This window comes from Saccopteryx bilineata, chromosome 2 (assembly GCF_036850765.1).
Source record: "Saccopteryx bilineata isolate mSacBil1 chromosome 2, mSacBil1_pri_phased_curated, whole genome shotgun sequence".
Classification (NCBI taxonomy): Eukaryota; Metazoa; Chordata; class Mammalia; order Chiroptera; family Emballonuridae; genus Saccopteryx; species Saccopteryx bilineata.
In genome coordinates, this window is record NC_089491.1 from 3,750,162 (window position 1) to 3,772,343 (window position 22,182).

General features: G+C 61.2%; 1 protein-coding gene across 7 annotated transcripts in view; it reads left to right on the forward strand.

Moving 5' to 3' along the window:
• The window catches only part of RALGDS (ral guanine nucleotide dissociation stimulator), a 46,551-nt gene extending 29,065 nt beyond the window's left edge, over positions 1–17,486 (forward strand). For 4 of the 7 annotated variants that reach the window (XM_066255809.1, XM_066255808.1, XM_066255804.1 and 1 more), the window contains exons 2-18: positions 3,155–3,265; positions 4,196–4,389; positions 4,914–5,012; positions 5,973–6,166; positions 6,394–7,340; positions 8,428–8,643; positions 8,977–9,080; positions 9,672–9,756; positions 10,257–10,325; positions 10,742–10,828; positions 11,335–11,367; positions 11,664–11,785; positions 12,053–12,148; positions 12,455–12,656; positions 12,781–13,023; positions 14,306–14,420; positions 16,118–17,486. In XM_066255809.1, coding sequence (XP_066111906.1) covers positions 3,155–3,265; positions 4,196–4,389; positions 4,914–5,012; positions 5,973–6,166; positions 6,394–7,340; positions 8,428–8,643; positions 8,977–9,080; positions 9,672–9,756; positions 10,257–10,325; positions 10,742–10,828; positions 11,335–11,367; positions 11,664–11,785; positions 12,053–12,148; positions 12,455–12,656; positions 12,781–13,023; positions 14,306–14,420; positions 16,118–16,293 — 3,093 coding nt within the window. In that variant the 3' untranslated portion in view covers positions 16,294–17,486. The remainder of the gene's footprint in view (positions 1–3,154; positions 3,266–4,195; positions 4,390–4,913; positions 5,013–5,972; positions 6,167–6,393; positions 7,341–8,427; positions 8,644–8,976; positions 9,081–9,671; positions 9,757–10,256; positions 10,326–10,741; positions 10,829–11,334; positions 11,368–11,663; positions 11,786–12,052; positions 12,149–12,454; positions 12,657–12,780; positions 13,024–14,305; positions 14,421–16,117) is intronic. The other 3 variants (XM_066255805.1, XM_066255803.1, XM_066255806.1) reach the window with 2 other exon arrangements.
• Positions 17,487–22,182: the final 4,696 nt, after the last annotated feature.

Below are 22,182 nucleotides of genomic sequence, written 5' to 3' on the forward strand. Positions count from 1 at the left end.
GCCCATCATCCTGAGAAGGCTGATCTGGTGACACATGACCGGGTGCCACCCAGGTCATTTCTCCAACTCGTGCCTGGGGCTCTGGACTGTACTCTGGGGGACAGTGGGGTGTGGGGCCCCTGGGTGCCGTTCAGCTGGCCTCTGCTCACCAGGGCCTGGGGGCACCCAGCATCCTCACTCCACCTGACCGAGGTGGTGGGAGGCCAGGCAATGTACGTGAGGGGTCGCTGCCGGCTGGGTCCCAGGGCCCTGGGGACATCAGCAGGTGCCTGCTTCGAGTGGGACAGGAGGCTGTGTCCCGTGAAGACACAGCATCCATGTGACGCTCTTTTCCCCGACAGCTCAGTGCTGCCCTGTGGACGCCTGGCCTCAGGACATCTGTTTGCTGGGCTGAGACCTCCCAGCCCCCACCAGAGCGTCCCTGGGGGGCCTAGTGCTGCCCGCTTAGCTGCTGCTCCTGGGGTCCTGGGCCGCCTGCTTGGCTAATGGTGCCCGGGGTCATCTGTAGGCACCAGGCACTGCCCTTCCTGCCCCCGATGGGCCTGCTTGCCTTCTGTTCCTGGCAAGAGGGTGACAACAAGGAGCAGATGGCCCACTCTGCCACGCTCTGCCCAGGGCTCGGGGAACGTGCTTAGAGCTGCCCCTCTGCCGTCTCTCGGTGGATGGTTGAAATGGTGCCTGTACTCAGACGTGCTCCAAGCGTCTGGGTGTGTTCCTCCTGCTGCTGCATGAGTGAACCAGGGAGGCCAGGATTAGCTCCGCTCCGGTTAGAGCAGCTCCCCATCTGTGCGACAGGCCAACGACTCCCCTCGCTCAGCACGTGTGGCTCAGCATCCAGCCCTGCCCCCCAACTGGCTGGCAGAGGGGGCCCCTCCTGGGTGGGGGAAGGGCTCAGGGATCACATGACACCCAGTCGGGGCCAGCCAGCTGCTCGCAGCCAGCGAGGCCTGTGGCTCACTGCAGAGCTGCTATTTAGACCTGAGGCCCTGGCCCCACCCACGGCTCCGCCTGGCCCTGAAGCGCTCTGTCCAGCAGGCCTGGATGGAGGCCCCAGGGAGCCAGGTGCTGTGGACTCCCAAGGGGTTCACGTCCAGTGCCCTCTGGCAGGCAGGTCCAGCACCGGACTGCCAAACTGCTGCCAAGAACTAGGGCGCTCAGGACGCTGTTTGGCCCCCAGCTGTGCCAGATGTTGGCTGAAATCCCCAGGAGAGGGACAGGGCTTTGTGGGAGGCAGTCTCGGGGACCTTTGAGGAGATGTGGGGGGTGGCCAGGGCCGTCACAGTCCTGATAAAGTTCTGGGTTCCAGATTCCATCCTGGTGACTGCCCCTGTTTGGAGTGGCAGATGGCAGGGCTGACAGACCTCAGAAGTCCGTGTCCTTCCCTCACCCCCCCTCTGAGGGGCTCTTCCAGGCGGGGGAGGGGGCAGCGTGCATCTGTTTCGGTTTCTCTGCTTCAGGAGGCATTTCCCTCTGTGGTGGAGGTGCTGGCCCTCCCCCGGCGTGGGCTGTTCGGGGTGTGTGGGGGTGGGAGTGCCGCTGGCTGGGGGGACCGCCACTCTGGGTTCCCTGCTGACTTCCGAGAAACGGCTGGCTCGCTCCCTGGAGGAGGAGGCAGCGGGGGGTCAGGAGCCCGGTGTGTGGCAGCGGCTTTCCCGTTGGGACGATGCCCAGAGTGGGAGGGTGGCCTTGGGCCAGAAAACGTGGACTTCTCGAGGACGGCTCCTGGGCCTCTGAGAGCCCTCCAGGGAGGGCAGGAGGCGAGAGGCCCCGGTCTCCTGGTCCATGACCTGGGGGTGCTGGCATCTTGGGGCACAGTGCAGGATGCCGGCACCTGCTTCCTGCCCAGGGACCCCGCTCAGCCCGAGGGCTTGAGGGCAAGGCTGTTCGTGGGGCCCAGACTGAGCCAGCACTTTTCACGGGGCCTCCTCTGAGCTCCACGCCCACCCTGATTGGGGCAGTGACCTGTGCATGTCCCGGCTGCCGGTATGGACCGTGTGGTTGGTGCCCACGTGCCCGCTGATGCCTCCCCGCTCCTCCCTGAGACCTCAGAGGTTGGCATCTTGACTCATAGGCTCTCCTCCCTGCTGCATGCTCACCCTACGTGGACAGGGCAGCTGGGAGGGGGTTGGGAAGCCCAGCTCGGCTGTGACGGAGTGACCTTGCCCCAGCCTTGATGACACAGCCCCCAGGACGGCCTGCCAGGCGGGACGGGGCCACTGCCTCCTAAAACAAGGGCCTTTTCTGCCCGGAGTCCAGTTGGCAGCCGGATGACCACACTTCCTGGCGCAGCCGAAGTCCCATGGCCTCAGGGTTCTGTGGAACCCCCTGCCAGCAGTCCGCACGTCAGCACAGGCCTCTCTCTCACCCAGTCCCATGCACGTGATGACAGGGAGCTGGGAAGTCCTCTGTTGCCCAAGAAGGCACAAGGCCATGAATGAGCAGAAGGGGAAGGAAGTGGTCTCGTGGCCTCGAGGGCGCCCGCACCTGCCCCAGACCTGCGCTGCGAGCTCCAGATGGAGGCTGGGGGGTGCTGCGACCCTGCCAGGTCAGCTGGGGGTCGGGGGGCCACTGGCAAAGGAGGGATAGTGGTGAGGAGGCCCGTACGCCCGGGGTGCAGTCGGCTGCGTCAGGGCTGTGGGGTCCCAGCTCTGCCACGTACCTGCAGAGGCGTGCCTGTAGCCAGGTTGCTCTTCTGTCAGCCTCTGCGTGCTCATCCGTGAAATGACCAAGGGCCAGTGCCCGTCTTGGGCGGGAAGGGGCAGGGGCAGCCTGGGCAGAAGCATGCTGTGGGGGGTTGGGAGCCTGGTGGGCTCCTCTTGCCGACACCCTGGTGGGCTCGCTGACACCCTGGCGGGCTCCCCTTGCCGACACCCTGGCGGGCTCCTCTTGCTGACACCCTGGCGGGCTCCTCTTGCCGACACCCAGCTCATCGCGGCTGGCGGGTTGGAAGGGGACGGCTGGCGGGTTGGAAGGGGACGGCGCCGCTCTGAGTCCCATCCCGGCTGTCCCGTTTCCTTCTGGACGGGCGGTCTGTGTGTCATGGATCCTGGGTCTCATCTGGGGAACAGAGGTCGCAGGGGACACCCCCTGCGGCGTTGGCTGGCCAGGGTGATCCCTGACACGGCCGCCCTGTGGCCCGGCGCTGTCTTTACAGAGCTCCACACAGGAGATTGGCGAGGAGCTGGTCAACGGGGTTGTCTACTCCATCTCCCTGCGCAAGGTGCAGCTGCACCACGGCACCAGCAAGGGCCAGCGCTGGCTCGGGGTGAGTGTGGCACGGGGCTGCCGGCCCGGCCCCTGGGCTGCCCTGGGTTCCGGGTGCCACCTCCGTGACTGCACCAGGCTCCCTCCCAGGGCTTTGCTGCCTGTGGGTCTCACAGTCCAGCTCCCAAAGGAACCAGCCCCCCCCTTACTGTCCAGCCCTGGGCTTGGCCAAGTGCAGTCACTGTCTGCATATGTGTATGAACCTCAGAAAAGACAGGCTGTTTTCACTTCATGCTAGTATGGGAGTATTTCTGCGTTTGGCCTTAGTTTTCCTTGTTGTGACTGCTGCCCCCAGCTGTCCCCTGGGGCTGTCAGCCCCGCAGACCTTCTGTACCTCCTCTGAGGTTTAACGTCACCACGCTTCATCGGAAGGGCTGTTTTCATCCCAGAAATGTGGGGGCTCAGGCGATGGTGTACAGCTTGCGGGAGCCTGCTCCCTCGTGGAGCACAGCCCCGGGGGCCCTCCAGCTCTGAGCTGGGGCCTGACCTTCCAGAAAGGAGGCCAGTTACCACGGTGGCTCAGCCCTTCAGGGCCCGGGGACCTGCTTTCTTTCAGTGGCCATTCCCACAGTGCTGCCCCGAATGTCCTGCGTGTCCTAATCTGTGGTTTCCCCACCCCGCCCCGATCAGCCCATTTCCTGGGCTCTGGACTGGGCTGTCCCGCCAGGCTCACGGGGGAGGCCTCTCAATGCAGCAGGCACTGTCATTACTCAGCAAACAAACGACCTACAAGCGCTGGTATTTGTCATCACCCCCCCACCTCAAATTCTGCTTTTAAGCCTGAGGACCTTTTTTTGCCGGGGACACTCTTGTCCCATCTCTCACCCAAAGTCACTGTACACTTGGGAGTTCTTCTGAGCCCCAGCCCCCACCCTTTTGGTGGTCCCTGCTGCTGCTGCTGACCGCCTGTCCTCCCTTTGTCCCACCCCAGTGTGAGAGTGAGTCGGCCCTGCACCTGTACGAGACCTGCAAGGTGCGGACGGTGAAGGCCGGCACGCTGGAGCGGCTGGTGGAGCACCTGGTGCCCGCCTTCCAGGGCAGCGACCTCTCCTACGTCACCATCTTCCTGTGCACCTACCGGGCCTTCACCACCACCCAGCAGGTCCTGGACCTGCTCTTCAAAAGGTGAGGGCGCCCTACCCCCTCCACCCACGGCTGTGTGTCTCCGGGAATGTCACTTCACCTCTCTGAGCCTCGGTGTGCTCGTGTGAGAACTGGGGCGCTCAGAGGACCGACCTCCCAGGGTTGTCAGGACTGTGGGGAGAGGGGCGGCCGGGCTGGGCTGGTTCTTACTCTGACTCCTCTCCCGCCGGAGAGCCCTGTGCCTCCGGCCTCGCTGTCCTGGGCCCTTCGGTGACACTGTCTTCCCATTTGATTGGAGGTTCCAGATTCTATCTGGGGGTCCCCTCCACGAGTAGCCAGAGCAGGGACCCCTGAGGGCTGGCTGAGGGGCCCCAGACCCACTCAGATATCTGTAAGGTGCCCGACAGGGTTCATTCATTCCACAAATACGTATAAAGCCCCTCCTGTGCTCTGGGCACGTGAAGTAATTGAGTGAGAAAAGCAGAGAAAACTCCCTGCCTTCCAGGGCTGCCCTCCTGGTCACAGGGATGGGGGTGGGGTCCAGCCAATAACTCGAGACATCATAGCAGGTACGGTAGATGTGACGCCCTCACGGCCTCCTCTAGATATGGATGCATCCTCCCTTTTTCCCACGAGGACGGCGGACCCCAGGACCAACTGAAAAAGTGAGCGGGCTTCGCGTGTGACGGGAGGGCCGCCTGTCTCCTCAGCGGGATGTTTGGGGGCCAAGGCTGCGGGCTTGGGCGGGGCCCTGGCTCCCATACTTCTGGTGGTTCCCGCGTCTCCTGGGTCTGGGGGCTTCTGCGGCAGGAAAGGAGTCAGAGCCGAGGACGGGGGGCCCTGTCTCCATGGAGCAGAGGGAGGCTGGGGACGCAGAGAGAACCCGTCCCTACCACAGCCCGCCCCAGCCCTGCTCGCCCCCCATCCCCGTGCAGGCGCCCAGGACGGGGTGTGGGAGCACCCTGCTTACCCCGCTGACGCACTGACCCCACTCCAGCCCCGCTCACCCCGCTTACACACTGACCCCACTGCAGCCCCGCCCACCCCGCTGACGCACTGACCCCACTCCAGCCCCACACACCCAGCTGCGCGTGGGGCTGGGGCGGGCTGTGCCCAGGTCCCCGGAACAGTGTCAGAGGGATGACGAGGCCCACACGTGCCGCAGAGTAGGGCAGCACACGGGGCATGAGCTGAGGCTGAGGTGCACGAGTGTCTGTGAAGACCGGGCAGGGCACACCCTGTGTCCCCTCATCCCTCTCATGCTTATGCAGCACCCGTGGTGTGCCAGTTGGTGCCATGAACAGCAGGCCAGCCCTCCCTGCCCTCGTGAGCCTACCTTCCAGTGGGGAGGGCCAGAGACAGAGCGTGTTAGGCTTCCCGGAAGCAGGGGATGGGGTCACACCATTGCTGCAGGGAACCCTTGCCTGGAGACTGCCAGTCCCTCCCTGCTCACCAGGCCCGCCCTGCCTGGCCAGCCCAGTGCCGGTGGGTAGTGGGCGGGGTGCACCGGCCTCTGGATGGGCAGGGACAGGCTCAGAGTCCAGCCCCCGCAGGGGTGCCCTGGGAGGGCCACATGGAGGAAGAGGCCAGGCCTCTGACTCTGCTGCCCCCTGCTGACCCCCCAGTGCCATCTCCTCCATCCTGGGCACCTGGCTGGACCAGTACTCGGAGGACTTCTGCCAGCCCCCGGACTTCCCCTGCCTCAAGCAGCTGGTGGCCTACGTGCAGCTCAACATGCCTGGCTCCGACCTGGAGCGCCGTGCTCACCTCCTCCTGGCTCAGCTGGAGCACGCAGAGCTCACTGAGGCAGAGCTGGACGGTGAGGGGAATGGGGCGGTGGGGAGCATGTGGGACGTCAGTGCTGGGTACACAGGGAGGGGCCGTCAGAGGCTGGCTTGAGCCAGGAGCGAAGACTGGCCTCTGATCCCCCATCTGGTGGAGTGCAGGTTGGGGAGACGGTCCTGGACTGAGGCCTCTCGGGAAGGCAGTGGTGTGGTTTCTGTCTTGGAAAAACAGTCATGTTGCTGAGCTTTCCTCCTCTTGCAGCTCTATCACCAGCGCCAGCTCCAGCGCCCAGTCCTGTGCCGACTCCAGAGCAAGAGCCTGCTCCAGTGCCAGCTCTAGTGCCCAGGACTGTGCCGACTCCAGAGCCAGTGCCAGCTCCAGTACCAGCTCTAGCACCCAGACCTGTGCCGACTCTAGAGCTAGAGCCTGCTCCAGTACCAGCTGTAGCGCCCAGACCCGTGCCGACTCCAGAGCTAGAGCCTGCTCCAGTACCAGCTGTAGCGCCCAGACCCGTGCCGAATCCAGAGCTAGAGCCTGCTCCAGTACCAGCTGTAGCACCCAGACCCGTGCCGAATCCAGAGCTAGAGCCTGCTCCAACACCAGCTCTAGCACCCAGGCCTGTGCCAACTCCAGAGCAAGAGCCTGCTCCAGTACTAGCTCTAGCGCCCAGTCCTATACTAGATCTAGTGCCCAGGCCTGTACCAACTCCCAAGCTAGAGCCGGCTCCAGCACCAGCTCTAGCGCCCAGTCCTATGCTGGCTCTAGTGCCAGCTCCAGAGCCAGCTTCAGCACCAGCTGTAGCACTCAGTCCAGTGCCAGCTCTAGCACCCAGTCCTGTGCCAGCTCCAGAGCTAGATCCAGCTCCAGCGCCGGTTGTAGCGCCCAGTTCTGTGCCAGCTCCAGAGCTAGAGCCAGTCGCCAGTCCAGCACTGGCTCTAGTGCCCATTCTAGCACCAGCTCAAGTCCCCAGTCCAGTGCTGGCTTCAGAGCAAGAGCTAGTGCTGGCTGGAGAGCTTGAGCCAGCTCTCGAACCAGCTCCAAAGCTGGAGCCTACTCTGCCGCAAGCTGTAGAGCTGGAGCCAGCTCCGGCACCAGAGCCTTCCTGGCCTTCACCTGTGGCTGCTGAGAACGGGCTGAGCGAGGAGAAGCCTCACCTCTTGGTGTTCCCTCCCGACCTGGTGGCAGAACAGTTTACCCTGATGGATGCGGTGAGCAGCTCTTCCCCGTGAGTGGGCAGAGAGGGGGCACCCGCCTCTGCGTCTGCTGCCCAGACCAGTTGTTCCCTGGTCCAGAGCTGATGTCCTGGCCCAAAGCCCAGCTCCAGCATTAAAAACCATGTGATCTGGACAAGCTTTTTTTTTTGTGACAGAGTCAGACAGAGGAACAGATAGGGACAGACAGACAGGAAGAGAGAGAGATGAGAAGCATCAATTCTTCATTGCAGCACCTTAGTTGTTCATTGATTGCTTTCTCATATGAGCCTTGACCAGGGGGCTACAGCAGACCGAGTAACCCCTTGCTTGAGCCAGCGACCTTGGGCTCAAGCTGGTGAGCTTTGCTCAAACCAGATGAGCCCGCGCTCAAGCTGGCAACCTCGGGGTCTCGAACCTGGGTCTTCCGTGTCCCAGTCCGACGCTCTATCCACTGTGCCACCACCTGGTCAGTCTGGGCAAGCTTCTTAATCCCAAGGCCTCGGTTTCCCTGTGGACTGTGGAGCTGGGGCCCCACCCCCGGCCCGGCCCTCTGCCCAGAGTGACCGAGGGTGGAATGAGCTGGAACACTAGAACACTGTGGGCCTGGCTGTCTGCTGTGGGAGGGGGGCGCCCTGAGGTGGCTCCAGGGGTCACCCCCCACGTGCCCAGGAGGCCTCACCAGCCTCAGCACTTATTAGGCACCTGATGTGTACCTGACAGGTTGGCAGGCACCAGGCCAGGCCTCTCGTTGCAGGCCCACAGCGTGTGAGCATCTGGACGGGGGATGGTGGGGGGAGGGGTGGTGGGGGGGGCTCACCTGCTGTGTGCGGGTGGGAGGCACTGTCTGGCGCTCAGAGTAACTGAGGGTTACTCTTTCCTGCCATCGCTCCATCCGGGCTCCCTCGCGCTCTGGGTGCCCACAGGGGCCCAGGAGCAAAACCCAGAGGCCCCCCACCCCCATGCAGAGCTGAAGCCATCCTCAGTTTCCAGAGCTCCGGCATTGACCAGGGACCCTCTCTGGGCCTGGGGGCTGCAGTGGGGGGGACTCTGCTTGCTGAGCTGGGGTGTGGCAGAGATGGGTAACACTCCCCTTGCTCCCCAGGAGCTGTTCAAGAAGGTAGTGCCCTACCACTGCCTGGGCTCCATCTGGTCCCAGCGGGACAAGAAGGGCAAGGAGCACCTGGCTCCCACCGTCCGTGCCACCGTCACCCAGTTCAACAGTGTGGCCAACTGCGTCATCACCACCTGCCTCGGGGACCGGAGTGTGACGGCCCGAGACAGGGCCAGGGTGGTGGAGCACTGGATCGAGGTGGCCAGGGTGAGCCTCGGAGGGGCCCGCTGCTGCCTCACGCCCTCTCGGGGCTGTGGTCTGTGGTGCATGCCCCTGCGGAGACCCCAGGCCTGTTTCAGGGGCTCAGTGACCTCGTCTGCCCACCCCACCTTTGTCTGGGCGTTCAGTTCCTCCTTGGGTTCCTTCCTGGGTTGGGCTCAGGTCTACCCCCCTGAAGTGGTACTCATCGGGGCCCAGGTCCCCTCAGGGTCTCCCCGAGGCATCTGTCTCATCCAGGACGGAGGTCCCAGCCCAGGGGGCCTGGCTCTGGTGCAGACGGGAACTCCCACCCAGCCTCACGCTGCCCTCTTTCCTTGCCAGGAGTGCCGGGTCCTCAAGAACTTCTCGTCACTCTATGCCATCCTCTCTGCTCTGCAGAGCAACTCCATCCACCGCCTGAAGAAGACGTGGGAAGAAGTCTCCAGGTAGGCAGGCCTCTCTGGAGCAGCTCCACGGTGCGCCAGGGACCTCCCCTTGGGCTAGGCACTGTCCCCTGTCCCCTCGTGAGCCTGAGCCCTGCCAGGACCCATGTCCCCACGTGAGCCTGAGCCCGGCCAGGACCCATCGGTAGGTAGAGTCTCTAAGCGTCCACAGGCTTCTCTGGAGCAGCTCCACGGTGCGCCAGGGACCTCCCCTTGGGCTAGGCACTGTCCCCTGTCCCCTCGTGAGCCTGAGCCCTGCCAGGACCCATGTCCCCACGTGAGCCTGAGCCCGGCCAGGACCCATCAGTAGGTAGAGTCTCTAAGTGTCCACTGGCCTTAGGCCATCAGTTCTGCTTCAGGACTCAGTTTCCCTATCTGTCAGGTACCGATTGAACCACATGAAGTCAAAACTGGGGACAACAGAGGCCACTCAGTAGGAATGGGAGTGGGACCCAGGTGACCAACATGAGAGCTCCCCTCCCCCAGCCCACAGAGCCCCGAGGACCCAGTGGAACCCCCGCCCGGCAGTTTGGGTCTCTGGGTCCCCCAGGGAGATGGACCTGCCCTCAGCCCCCCTCCCCGTCGTATCCCCAGGGACAGCCTCCGGGTCTTCCAGAAGCTGTCGGAGATTTTCTCCGACGAGAACAACTACTCCCTGAGCAGAGAGCTGCTCATCAAGGTGAGGGGGTGACTTTCTCAGTGGGGGGTTCTTTGAAAAATTCCAGGCCTGGCCTGTCGGGACCTTCGGGGAGAGAGGGATCTGTGTGGTCCGTGGGCCAGTGGGGTCAGTTTGGGGGACAGGAGACCCAGGAGTGGGGTGGCCTGTGGGCGGCAGGCTTTCCTAGAAGGGGTAGGTGAGCTGGCAGGTGAGTCTCCTGCTTCCCGCTGCCCCTCCCACGGGCACTCGTGTCCTCCGGGCTGGTTGGGTGGACGGCATCGGGGGCACCCCTGTTCTCCCAGACCAGACCAGCCTGTTCCCCGGGCAGGCCTTCTGTCTGAACTCACTTCCAGAGGAAGGGCACCCGCCTGCCCAGAGACAGGGCACTGCCGGGTATGCCCAAGGGCCAGGGCCCTAAGTGGCTGACCAGGCGTTTGTCAAATGGCCAGACATCTGGGTGCATAGGGGGGCAGAGGGCAATGGGAGGAAGGCCTCCCTGACCCCATCCTCAACCCTGGCAGGAGGGGACCTCCAAGTTTGCCACCCTGGAGATGAACCCCAAGAGAGCCCAGAAGCGGCCCAAGGAGACGGTGAGTGTGCGTGGCCACGGAGAGGCGGGTCTGGCCTCCCGAGGCCCCTCCCACTGCTGTCGGGTCTGACGCCCCTAGACCTCGCCCCCATGGGCCTTGGCAGAGCCTTGCCTGACCAGTTGGTATCTTGGGGGGAACTAGTTGTGGCCACTGAGCAAGGCCTGGACAAGCTGGGCTCGGGGGATTGAGGAGGGGCAGGGCCCGAGGGGTAGAATCGGGGGAGTTGCCAAATGCCAGGCTGAGGGTTACTAGAGGGAGTTTGGGGCCCATGGACACTAAGAGGAAGATTAGAGCCTAAGTGTCCCCAGGCTGCTCCAGGGGGGAGGCCCGGAGCTGGGGCTCGGGGCTGGGGCTGAGGGGTGTCCAGGGGACCAGCCAGGGGCCCTGCTTATCACCTCCCACCCCCGATGTCACAGGGCGTCATCCAGGGCACCATACCCTACCTGGGCACGTTCCTCACCGACCTGGTGATGCTGGACACAGCGATGAAGGACTACTTGTATGTGAGTGAGCCGGGGGCTGGGCGGGGCCGGGCCGGGGCCCTGAAGCCCCAGAGGAGAGTGCCCTCACCCAGCCCTTAGCCCCCAGCATGGCACACCTTGTCTCATGAGAGCCCCCTGGCCCCTGAGTGTCAGGGCACCTGCTCCTCAGTGGGTAACCAGCTCCCCATCCGGCTGGTGGGGCTCAGAGCTGCAGGAGAGTTTGGCCAAGCTGTACACAGCCCACTCCCTCAGGTGGTGCCCATGGACGAGCAAGGCCCAGACCCTCCAAGGTCAGGCACGTGGTGGCCAAGCCAGGCCTTCTGGCCCGAGGCCTTAGTCTCTCCATTTGTCCTCAGAGGGTTGGGTGATCAAGTTGTGCCCAGCGCCCCGGATCCGCCCTGGGTCCAAGCTTGTGTGCATAGGCTGCCCCCTGGTGTATGCTGTCGGTAGTGCAGCCTGAGGGGGTGCTAGGAGTTATGGGTAAGAAGGGGACACTTTCTAATGGATGCTGGCTCTCTGCCTTCCAGGGGAGACTGATCAACTTTGAGAAGAGGAGGAAGGTGAGTAGTCACAGCCCTCGCTTTGGCGGTGGTGGAAATCAGAGGTGCCCCCTGGGTGGAACACTTGGCTCTATCCCCCTTCCTGTTACATTGATGGGGGAGGTTGGATACAAAGTAGGGAAACCAGGAGGTCAGGATCGGGGACGATTTCCTGGGGAGGGGCTGTCTAGCTCTGAGAATCAGGTGTGGCTCGGGTGAGAGCAGAGAAGAGGAGGGGCACCCAGAGGCTGGCCCCGGGCCTGCCCAGCACCCCGCTCGGGCCGTCAGCGTCCTGGTCTCCCTCCCTCCGGCCCCAGGAATTCGAAGTGATTGCCCAGATCAAACTGCTCCAGTCAGCTTGCAACAACTACAGCATCGAGCCCGAGGAGCAGTTTGGGGCCTGGTTCCGGTCCATGGAGCGGCTCAGTGAGGCCGAGAGGTGAGGCTGGGGCCGGCGTCGGGCCCGTTGCAGGTGGGCCGTCCCCGGAGCCAGCTCCAGAGAGCCTGTGGCACGGGCCTTGGTCAGCATTGGACCCTGTTGCCTGGTGAGATGGCTGGGTGTCCAGACTCCAGTCGCTGGCACACACTGGCAGGGGGACCTGGCTGTGGCTCCTGGTGGCTCACAGTGGCTACCCTGATCCACAGCCAGATGCGTTATCCATTGCGCTACTGGCCTGCACCTGACAGCCGCCACTCTGTCCCGTAGCTACAACCTGTCGTGTGAGCTGGAGCCCCCCTCCGAGTCGGCCAGCAACACCCTGAAAGCCAAGAAGAACACGGCCATTGTCAAGCGCTGGAGCGAGTGAGTGCCCGCGGGTGGGCGGCTCGCTCGGGGTGCAGCAGGGCCAACAGCTGGCACTGGGGTCTCAGCGAGTCCTCCCTGAGCAGCCCTGGCACCGGGGGAGTCACCTCCCCTCCCCTCTCTGGGCCTCCGTTTCCTCCTCTGCAATGGGTGGGGTCGATGCTAAGTGATGTCAGCTAGCCGAGGCGAACGGGGTGCCGGTGACCGACTGAGCACTTGGCACAGTGCCTGGCGCAGAGCGCGGGGGTCAGGGCTGGGCCGTGTCCCAGGCAGGCCTCCCCCCGAGTAACCCAGCCCTCGATCCAGCCGCCAGGCCCCCAGCACGGAGCTGAGCAGCAGCGGCAGCTCACACTCCAAGTCCTGCGACCAGCTCAGGTGCGGCCCCTACCTCGGCAGCGGGGACGTCGCTGACGCGCTCAGCGTGCACTCAGCCGGCTCCTCCAGCTCCGACGTGGAAGAGATCAACGTGAGCTTCGTCCCCGAGTCCCCCGACGGCCCGGAGAAGAAGGTGACTTCCCCACCCCACCAGCTCCTAGGAGCTGAACAGATCTCCCAGGAGCCCCCAGAGCTGGGCCCCAGCCCGGGGCGGCCTGCAGGGCTCGGGGCTGCCACTGACCGTGCCTTCCTCACAGTGCTGGGAGTGCGCCTCCCAGTCGTCCCCGGAGACCTCGGGTGTCAGCTCCGCCTCCAGCAGTGCCTCCTCCTCCTCGGCCTCCACCACGCCCGTGGCCAGCACCCGCACTCACCGCCGCTCCGTCTCGGGGGTCAGCAGCTACGGCTCCGCGCTGCCCCTCTACAACCAGCAGGTGGGTGACTGCTGCATCATCCGAGTCAGCCTGGACGTGGACAACGGCAACATGTACAAGAGCATCCTGGTGAGCGGGCGGGGGCGGTCCCCTTGGTCCCCTCGGCCCGACGGGAAGTAGGGATTGGACACCCTGTACCGTCCTGCCCTCCGGGAGCGGCTTCCCGGGGGGTCAGGGAGGACAGAGCTTGGTGGCGGTCAGGGGAGGGCAGTAGGTGTAGGTTAGGTCACAGCCGAGGAGGGCCTCGCTATAACGCACCTGGGGCGAGCACCAGGCGGTGTCCTGAGGAGGGGCCGTGTCCGAGGGGAGGGGACAGGCCAGCTGGCAGGGTAGGAGGCTGCTGTTGCAGCTCGGGGACAGAACAGCGGCTGCACCAGGCCTGGGGCCAAGGAGGCGGCCGGTGGTGTCAGGCGCTGCCTGTGATTGGAAGGTTGAGATCAGGCCGGCGGGATTGATCTGTCGGGATGGAGGGGGCCCTCCTCACCCTCCAGAACGTGGCTACAGATGAACCGCTTGCTGTCCCCCACCCCCCAACAACTGGGTCAGGTGCCCCGTGGCACAGTCACCCGATGACCCCGAGTCTAAGGCCCTCCGGCACTCTGGAGCCTGGGCTGGAGGCAGCAGGGCTCAGCCTGTGCTGACCACGACCGCAGGCAGCCCCTGGGTGGCCCAGGGCTCTGTTTCCCAGGCTCCTGGGTAACTTGCTGGAGGGTCAAGGTCAAGGGAAGCAGCCCCCAGGGACAAGCGGCTTCCTCAGGTAGTGTGTGTGTGTGTGTGTGTGGGGGGGGGTAACAGGCTTATAGGAGAGCCTGACTAGGCGGTGGCGCAGTGGGTAGAGTGTTGGACTGGGACATGGAGGACCCAGGTTCGAAACCCCAGGGTCTCTCTATGGCTTGAGCGCAGACTCACCAGCTTGAGCACAGGGTCACTGGCTTGAAGCCCAAGGTCACTGGCTTGAGCCCAAGGTTGCTGGCTTGAGCCCAAGGTCACTGGCTTGAGCAAGGGGTCACTTGCTCTGCTGTAGCCCCCTGCTCAAAGCACATATGAGAAAGCAATCAATGAACAACTCAAGGTGCCGCAATGAAGAATTGATTCTTCTCATCTCTCTCCCTTCCTGCCTGTCTGTCCCTCTCTCTGTCTCTCTCACTAAAAAATAAAATAAAAAACAGGCTTGATTGGGAAAGACCCCTCATCACTGTGTGGGGGCCGCCCCAGGGGACAGAAGAAGGTGGTGTGACCCCCACCGACCCAGCACCCGGCCAGGGTGTCTCCGAGGGCCACTGGCCGCTGCACTCCGAGGGAGATACTCCGCGCCCCTTGCCCTGATGGCCTGTCCCCTGCCCCCATCCAGGTGACCAGCCAAGATAAGGCTCCGGCTGTGATCCGCAAAGCCATGGACAAACACAACCTGGAGGAGGACTTGCCCGAGAACTACGAGCTGGTGCAGGTCATCTCGGATGAGCGAAGTAAGCGGGGGAGGGGGTTGTCAGTGGGGGGGGGCGCCAGACAGCCCCAGGCCCACAGCCCTGGAACACGCACCAGCAGCGGGGAGTCGGGCTTTGTGTGTATACCACCCTGCCCTGGGCCAGGCCCGGACACCCCAGTGTCTCCCCACTGTCCTGCTGGGCCGGCTGCCGGGCCTGTCACGTGCCCTTCCCCAGGCCGTGAACCCCGTTGATAGCTGGAGCGAAGAGGAAAGGCTTTTGTCCTGGGGCCAGGCAGCCAGATGGCTGAGCTCACAGGCCACGCCAAGGGGCAGCTTCTCGCCGGGGTGGGACACGTGTGTCGGAAGAACTGTGACTGCCGTGAACCAAAGTGTCGTGTATGTTAAAATCCACACGCACATGACACAGTCTCCGTTCCATTCTGGCCGCCATAACAAAACACCACAGGCCGGGTGGCTTGGGAACAACAGAAATGTATTTCTCACGGTTCCAGAGGCCAGACGTCCCAGATCGGGGAGCTGGCACGGCGGGGTGAGGGCCCCCGTCCAGGTTGCGGACTGTTGGTGTCCGGCTGTGTCCTGCGTGGGGAAGGTCGAGGAGCTCCCTGGGGCCGCTGTTAGAAAGACGCCAATTCCGTTCACAAGGGCTCCACCCCCATGAACTCATCACCTTCCCAAAGCCTCATCTGATGCCATTACGCGGGGAGTTAGGACTTCTAGAGTCATCTTACCGGGACGCAGACATTCAGTTCACAGCAGAGGCTGCCGCGGTGCAGCTCAGTGTTCTAAACCGGGGCGGGAGTCTCGCCGACTGGGAGCCAGACGGAGGGGATCCCGGAGCAAGGGGGCCCAGGACCTCGGGCACATGCTTGCAGCTCTGTGTTCTCGTCCCTCGACGAAGATAGAATGTACCGGGCTGGGTGGAAGTAGGGTTATCGGTTTTTTTTGTTTTTTGTTTTTTAATAGTTTATTCTTTTTTTATACATTTTTAAATTTCTTTATTCATTTTAGAGAGGAGAGAAGGGGGAGAGAGGGAGAGAGAGAGAGAGAAGGGGGAGGAGCAGGAAGCATCAACTCCCATATGTGCCTTGACCAGGCAAGCCAGGGTTTTGAACCGGCGACCTCAGTGTTTCCAGGTTGACGCTTTATCCACTGCGCCACCACAGGTCAGGCAGGGTTATCGTTTTGAGTGCACAAAAGAGAGTTTATTCTTTTATTATTTATTAGTGACTGTTTCCCACGATGGAGCAGGGCACAGATCCCCGCCCAGCCGGGGGGGGGGGGCACCGCAGACTCAGGGCCAGCGAGGACGGACGGGTGGGACATGGGGGCCGAGCGTGAGGACCTGCGGGCTGCTGGGCGGTGTGGACGCCTGCTCCGCGCTGGGCCCCAGAGCTCCCGTCCTGAGTCAGGCGGGATTCATGGCAGGGGTCTGGGTTCTGCAGAACCTGTTCCCATGTGAGACCCTGACCAGCCAAGGCAGCCGGGGGGCAGTGTGGGTGACCCTTGGCCGGCTCCCAAGGTGGGGACTCGAGGAGTCAGGATCCTTTGTACACAGGAGCTGTTAGGTTTCACCAGGCCCCCAGAGTCTCCTCGGGCCAGTGTCATGAAGAGGTGTCCTCGGAGGTCCCGGGAGCTGGGTTGGGAGTCTCGGTCTCTGGCTCAGGCCTGCCCTGGGGCCTCTCATACTGACTCTCCCTCTACCCGTCCCCTGACCAGAGCTGAAGATCCCCGACAATGCCAATGTATTCTACGCCATGAACTCTACTGCCAACTATGACTTTGTCCTGAAGAAACGGACCTTCACCAAGGGGGCAAAGGTCAGGCACGGCGCCAGCTCCACCCTCCCCCGTATGAAGCAGAAGGGACTCAAGATCGCCAAAGGCATCTTCTAGCTGGTCCCTGGTGCTGGCCCGGCCACAGGACCGCCTTTCCAGGGGTGGGCTGGCCGGGCAACAGAGCACTCACAGACGACAGTGGCCCAGGCCAGGCGGGCACCTTCTGCCCAGCCTGCCAGCCCAGGCCACCCCCAGGAGCAGTTTCACCCTGGACCTCTCCTGCTGCCGGGATTGACGCCCGCCCGCCCGCCGACGGGCTGACCTGGCCTCCTGTGGACCGCTCGCTACCTTAGGTGCCTTCTGCTCTCTGGAACCAGAGGACTCGCCAACTTTGCCAAGGAGAGCTGCCAAGGGGCACAGAGCCCTGCCCACCACCGGGCACGCCCTCGCTACGCCTCCCTCACGCCTTGCCAGGTGTGGGGTCACTGCCACCTGTGCCCACGGGCACCCCGGGGCACCTGCTCATCCACTAGGTCTGACCACTGCAGTTCTCTCCTCGCGCCCACGGGCACCGGGCCCCTGGCTGCCGCTCTCGCCTTCCTCGGGCTGCACCAAAGATTCCAGCTTCAGGGCCAACTGAGTGAGGGAGCCGCCCCACCCCGGCCCTCCCGCGGAGACGAGACCCACTCTGTGGCCGCCCTCCACCCAGCGCGTGAGGGCGGTCTCCGCCGAGTCCCGCCGACGTGACTATGTCTCACCACCCTGTGCGTGAGGGCGGTCTCAGCCGAGTCCCGCCGACGTGACGTGACGACGTCTCGCCACCCAGCGCGTGAGGGCGGTCTCAGCCGAGTCCCGCCGACGTGACGTGACGTGACGTGACGACGTCTCGCTACCCTGTGCGTGAGGGCGGTCTCAGCCGAGTCCTGCCGACGTGACGTGACGACGTCTCGCTACCCTGTGCGTGAGGGCGGTCTCAGCCGAGTCCCGCCGACGTGACGTGACGACGTCTCGCCACCCAGCGCGTGAGGGCGGTCTCAGCCGAGTCCCGCCGACGTGACGTGACGTGACGTGACGACGTCTCGCCACCCTGCAAGTGCCATTCGCCGCTGCATCCGGGCCTGGCGAGGCCGCACGGGACGGTGGTCGGTGGGAAAGGATTTGGGGGAGAAGAGGGGACTGAATATTTGTATAAAAGGCAAAAAAACCCACAAAAAAACATGTTTACTAGTTTGGGGAGGGGCAATATTTATTTGTTGTAAATAGTAAACGCTAGACTTGAATATTATATTAAAATTCCTGTTTCTACTCTAGCCCAGGACGGTGCTTTCGTTCTCTCGTCTCCTGTGCTAATGTCCGCAGCGGGCGGGCGGGCGGGCGGGCGCGCACTGTCTGTGCTCCGGTAAGGAGAAGCCGGGTGACTGACAAGGCCCAGCTCCTCGGGCTCCTGCGGAAACACCAGACCCCGCCTCCCGCAGAGCACGTGTTGACTCGAGCACCGCTCACTGGGGCAGCGAGCTGAGACGGATCCTCAGGACTTATGTGTTACAGGTCTGAGGTGTCTCACAGGGCACAGCAACCGCCTCTGAAATTGGAGTGCCTTTAAAAATAAAGAAAAGGCCCTGGCCGGTTGGCTCAGTGGTAGAGCATCGGCCTGGCGTGCAGAAGTCCCGGGTTCGATTCCCGGCCAGGGCACACAGGAGAGGCGCCCATCTGCTTCTCCACCCCTCCCCCCCCTCCTTCCTCTCTGTCTCTCTCTTCCCCTCCCGCAGCCAAGGCTCCACTGGAGCAAAGATGGCCCGGGCGCTGGGGATGGCTCCTTGGCCTCTGCCCCAGGTGCTAGAGTGGCTCTGGTCGCGACAGAGCGACGCCCCCTGGTGGGCGGGCCGGGTGGATCCTGGTCGGGCGCATGCAGGAGTCTGACTGTCTCTCCCGGTTTCTAGCTTCAGAAAAATACCAAAAAAAAAAAAAAAAAAAAGATGAGGGCTGGGGGGCTCCCAGCAATCCTCACATTTGGGACTCTGAAACTTCATCAGACAACAGACGGGGGCGGCTGGACGGAGGGCCAGGCCGCTGAAGTTGAACAGGCAAGGAAGTCTGGGTCACATGCTGACCGCAGAGACCAGGGGACAGATGCCAGAGACAATACACAACAGGAAATACAGGCTCTGCAGAAATCGTCTGGGAAAGTTACTGTAGCAATGGAGGGCTGCATCCCTGAGCTGGCACTGAACGCCCCCCCCCCCCGGAGGGGGAGATCCCGATCTCCATAGTTACCATGTTAATGCTCAATACCTCGTTCTCTATGCTGGACAAAGCACAGGGAAACGGCTCATTCCCGGGGGCGGGGGGGGGGGGTACTTGACAGACTGCCTCAGCCATTGAAATTACTGACCAGGGCCCCCTGCACAGGGCCCCCTGGTGTGGTATTCCTAACTACTAATGACTCGACAGAAATAAAAAGGTTTATAAGAGCCCTGGGCACAACCGTGTCAACAACGCACACTGGAATGTTAGCCACAGTTCCGACCCACGCTACATACGACAGGGAGGGACCCTGAACACGTGATTCCATTCGTGAGAAATATCTAGACTAGGCAAATTGACTGGAATAGTAGGAGTCATGGGGGGAGCTACTGCCAAACGAGTACAAAGTTTCTGTTTGGAGATGAAAAGTTTTGGAACTAGACAGTGGTAGTAACCATCATAATCATGTGAATGCAATTAATGTCACTGAATTGTATTCTTACTATTTTTTAAATTTTTTGAGTTGAGGGAAAGGGAGAGAGAGAGGGAGATTTGTTGTTCCACTTATTTATGCATTCGGTGATTGATCCTTGTGTGTGCCCCGACCAGGGATCAAACCCGCAACCATGATCTATCAGGAGGACACTCTAACCAACTGAGCTACCCATCCAGGGCCTGAATGATGCTCTTGTTTCTTTGTGTGTGTGTGTGTGTGTGTTTTTCTGAAGTGAAAAGCAGGGAGGCAGAGACAGACTCCTGCATGCGCCCGACCAAGATCCACCCGGCATGCCCACCAGGGGGCGATGCTCTGCCTATTGGGGTGTTGCTCTGTTGCGACCAGAGCCATTCTAGTACCTGAGGTGAGTCCAGGGAGCCATCCTCAGTGCCCGGGCCAACTTTGCTCCAATGGAGCCTTGGCTGTGGGAGGAAAAGAGAGAGATTGAGAGAAAGGAGAGGGGGAAGGGTGGAGAAGCAGATGGGCGCTTCTCCTGTGTGCCCTGGCCGGGAATCGAACCCAGGACTTCCACACGCCAGGCCAACGCTCTCTTAAAAATAGTTAAATTAGTGTATTTTATGTTATGTATATTTTACCCCAATTAAAAAAATAATAGCAAAAATCAGTGGCAAGGACTGATTCCTGACCCAGGACGATGGCTGACTTTCTTTTGGAGGGAGTTTTGGACAAGAGTTTGGCCTATCCTGTGGTTTCTACAATAAAGAATTTGTAGATTTCAAGTTCAAGCTGGACTCCATCAGCACTAAGCGGGAGGGACATGGTAAACAGACCAAAGCGTGCCACGAGGGACGGAGAAGGCGAGGGGAGCGTCCTCGCCGGTGGACTCTGTCAGGCGGGACTCCGCATCCCCGGTTCTCTCCGAGGGGCCCGCGGCCCATCCTTGACCTGGATTCGGATCCTCCTGGAATCCTGTCTCTGGCCTTGGAATTCCCTTTCCGGCTGGTGTTGTGTTTAGCGGGAGGCTTCCTGATGCAGCTTTAATTTTTTTTTTTTTTTTTTTTTTTTTACAGAGGCGAGGCAGAGATAGACAGGGACAGACAGACAGGAACGGAGAGAGATGATAAGCATCAATCATCAGTTTCTCGTTGCACGTTGCGACTTCTTAGTTGTTCATTGATTGCTTCCTCACATGTGCCTTGACCGTGGGCCTTCAGCAGACCAAGTAACCCCCTGCTGGAGCCAGCGACCTTGGGTCCAAGCTGGTGAGCTCTTTGCTCAAGCCAGATGAGCCCGCGCTCAAGCTGGCGACCTCGGGGTCTCGAACCTGGGTCCTTCCGCATCCCAGTCTGACACTCTATCCACTGCGCCACCACCTGGTCAGGCCTGATGCAGCTTTTAAAAGGTCACAGCCTGTGGACGAGGCTCTGCCACATCCCTGTAACTCTGCGTACATACAATTAAGTGCACCCAGAAACCCAGGTGCCGGAAGGCCCCTCGCCTCTCTCTGCGGGGCAGGGCGGCCGGGGAGGGGGGCGCTCATCCTGGCTCAGGTCCGAGGAATCCCAGGCGAGTGTGGGTTTGCCGGGACAATGGTGCCGACTCCTGCCGGTGAAGCGCCCCCACATTTTCCCTCTCTGGCCAGGATGAGTTCCAGGGCTGAGAGGTTCTGGGGTCCACCGTCTCTGGGGCAATCACCGGTTTTCAGACTCAGTCGTGTTGGTAGCCACGTCGGCGGCTAACAGGGGCGGTGGGCTGGAGCCCTTAGAGCGCGCAGCACTCTGGGAGGGCTGTGTTCTTGGTCGGGGTCTGAGCTTTGGTTCTGTCGTGGGGCAGGTGGGTGGTTTGAGCCGTTCTCGTGGGGAAGGTGGAAAGATGCAGGGTAGGAGGAGGAAGGAGCACCGCTGAGCTGCTGACCCACGGGCACAGCCTCCCCAATGAAACTCCCCATCAGGTGGGAGCTCGCGGTCCCGAGCTCGCCCAGGGGCCCTCCGTCCAGGGCTCCTCCGTGATCAGAGCGGCGGGGAAACACCTGGCCCAGCAGGCGCCTCCAGGACCCTGGACACCCCCCAGCCTGCATCTTGGTAAGTATTTTCAACTTGAACCCTTGGATGCCGCCTGTGAAGGTAGAGCCAGATGAATTGTGGACCACCCTGAATTATCCCAGTGGCTCGCCTCTGCTGGAGAGGCCCCCGTGTAGCCCAGGGCCGAGCTCACACCTGGGTCTCGACAGTCCCAGCCGCTCTGATGCAACCTAGCCATCCAGTGAAGGGGTCCAGCCCCGGGGGGAATCCAGGGGTCCCACAGGAAGAGACGGTGTCGGCACGAATCGAGTGAGAGAGCCGAATTCTTTTCTTTCTCTTTATTCTCCAGTTAGCATTTACTGCCAGGCATCTCTCTCAATTGCTGGTCTAGCTTTCCTTTTATGCACACACACTAAGTTACAATCACATGATATTCAGAATACATTGATTAATCATTGTTTTTGTTTCACTATGGTTTCACTATTTTCTAGGTAACAGTTAATTCATTTCTATAAACTGTAAGTCATTCAAAGTACAATTATACAATAACTTGAACAGCAATAACAATATTGATACAAACTTCCAAAAGGTCAGTACTGATTAATAACTCTACCTTGTCTAGGATACTATTGTCTAGTCAATTTTTATTTATTACTATATTCATACACTAATTAAGTTCTAACTTTACTTTTCTCAGAGTGTTCCACCACCTGCAGGTCAGGTATGCAAGAAGAATGGAAAGTTTCTTTACTCTACCACATGAGAAGGCTAGGGAGGAAAAGTGATGAATTAAGTGAAGGCTGAAAGGTGCTCTGTGTATAGTTACTGTTTCCTACCTATTCATAAGTCACAATCTATTCTTTCTAACATGATTAATAAGAAGAAGTTCTCCTACCAACTTAACCCTTTATGAGGGATATCATAGCCAGCCCCTTATGTCTATGAGCCCAGATCAAGGGGCTTACAGGCTTTTCTGTGGAACTCACACCCTCTGTCTCATTTCCAAAGATATTACTATGAATCTACAGGGAAAGTACGGTACTATTATCCCTGTGCCATAAATGATAGCACACACCCAGAAAAAGGGGGGATATAAGGCCAGATTAATTCAAAAAGGTCAAAGGGGGAAGTATCGTTGTGCCTTTCCTTTGCGGTGACTGTCAACCTGCAGCTGTTAGTCTTCACTGCGGTGACTTTACTAACCAGCAGTTGTGGATCTTCTTCTGCTGTGACCTTGTTAGCCAGCACTAGTGGATCGGCTCCTGACAATCCAGGGACGTGTCT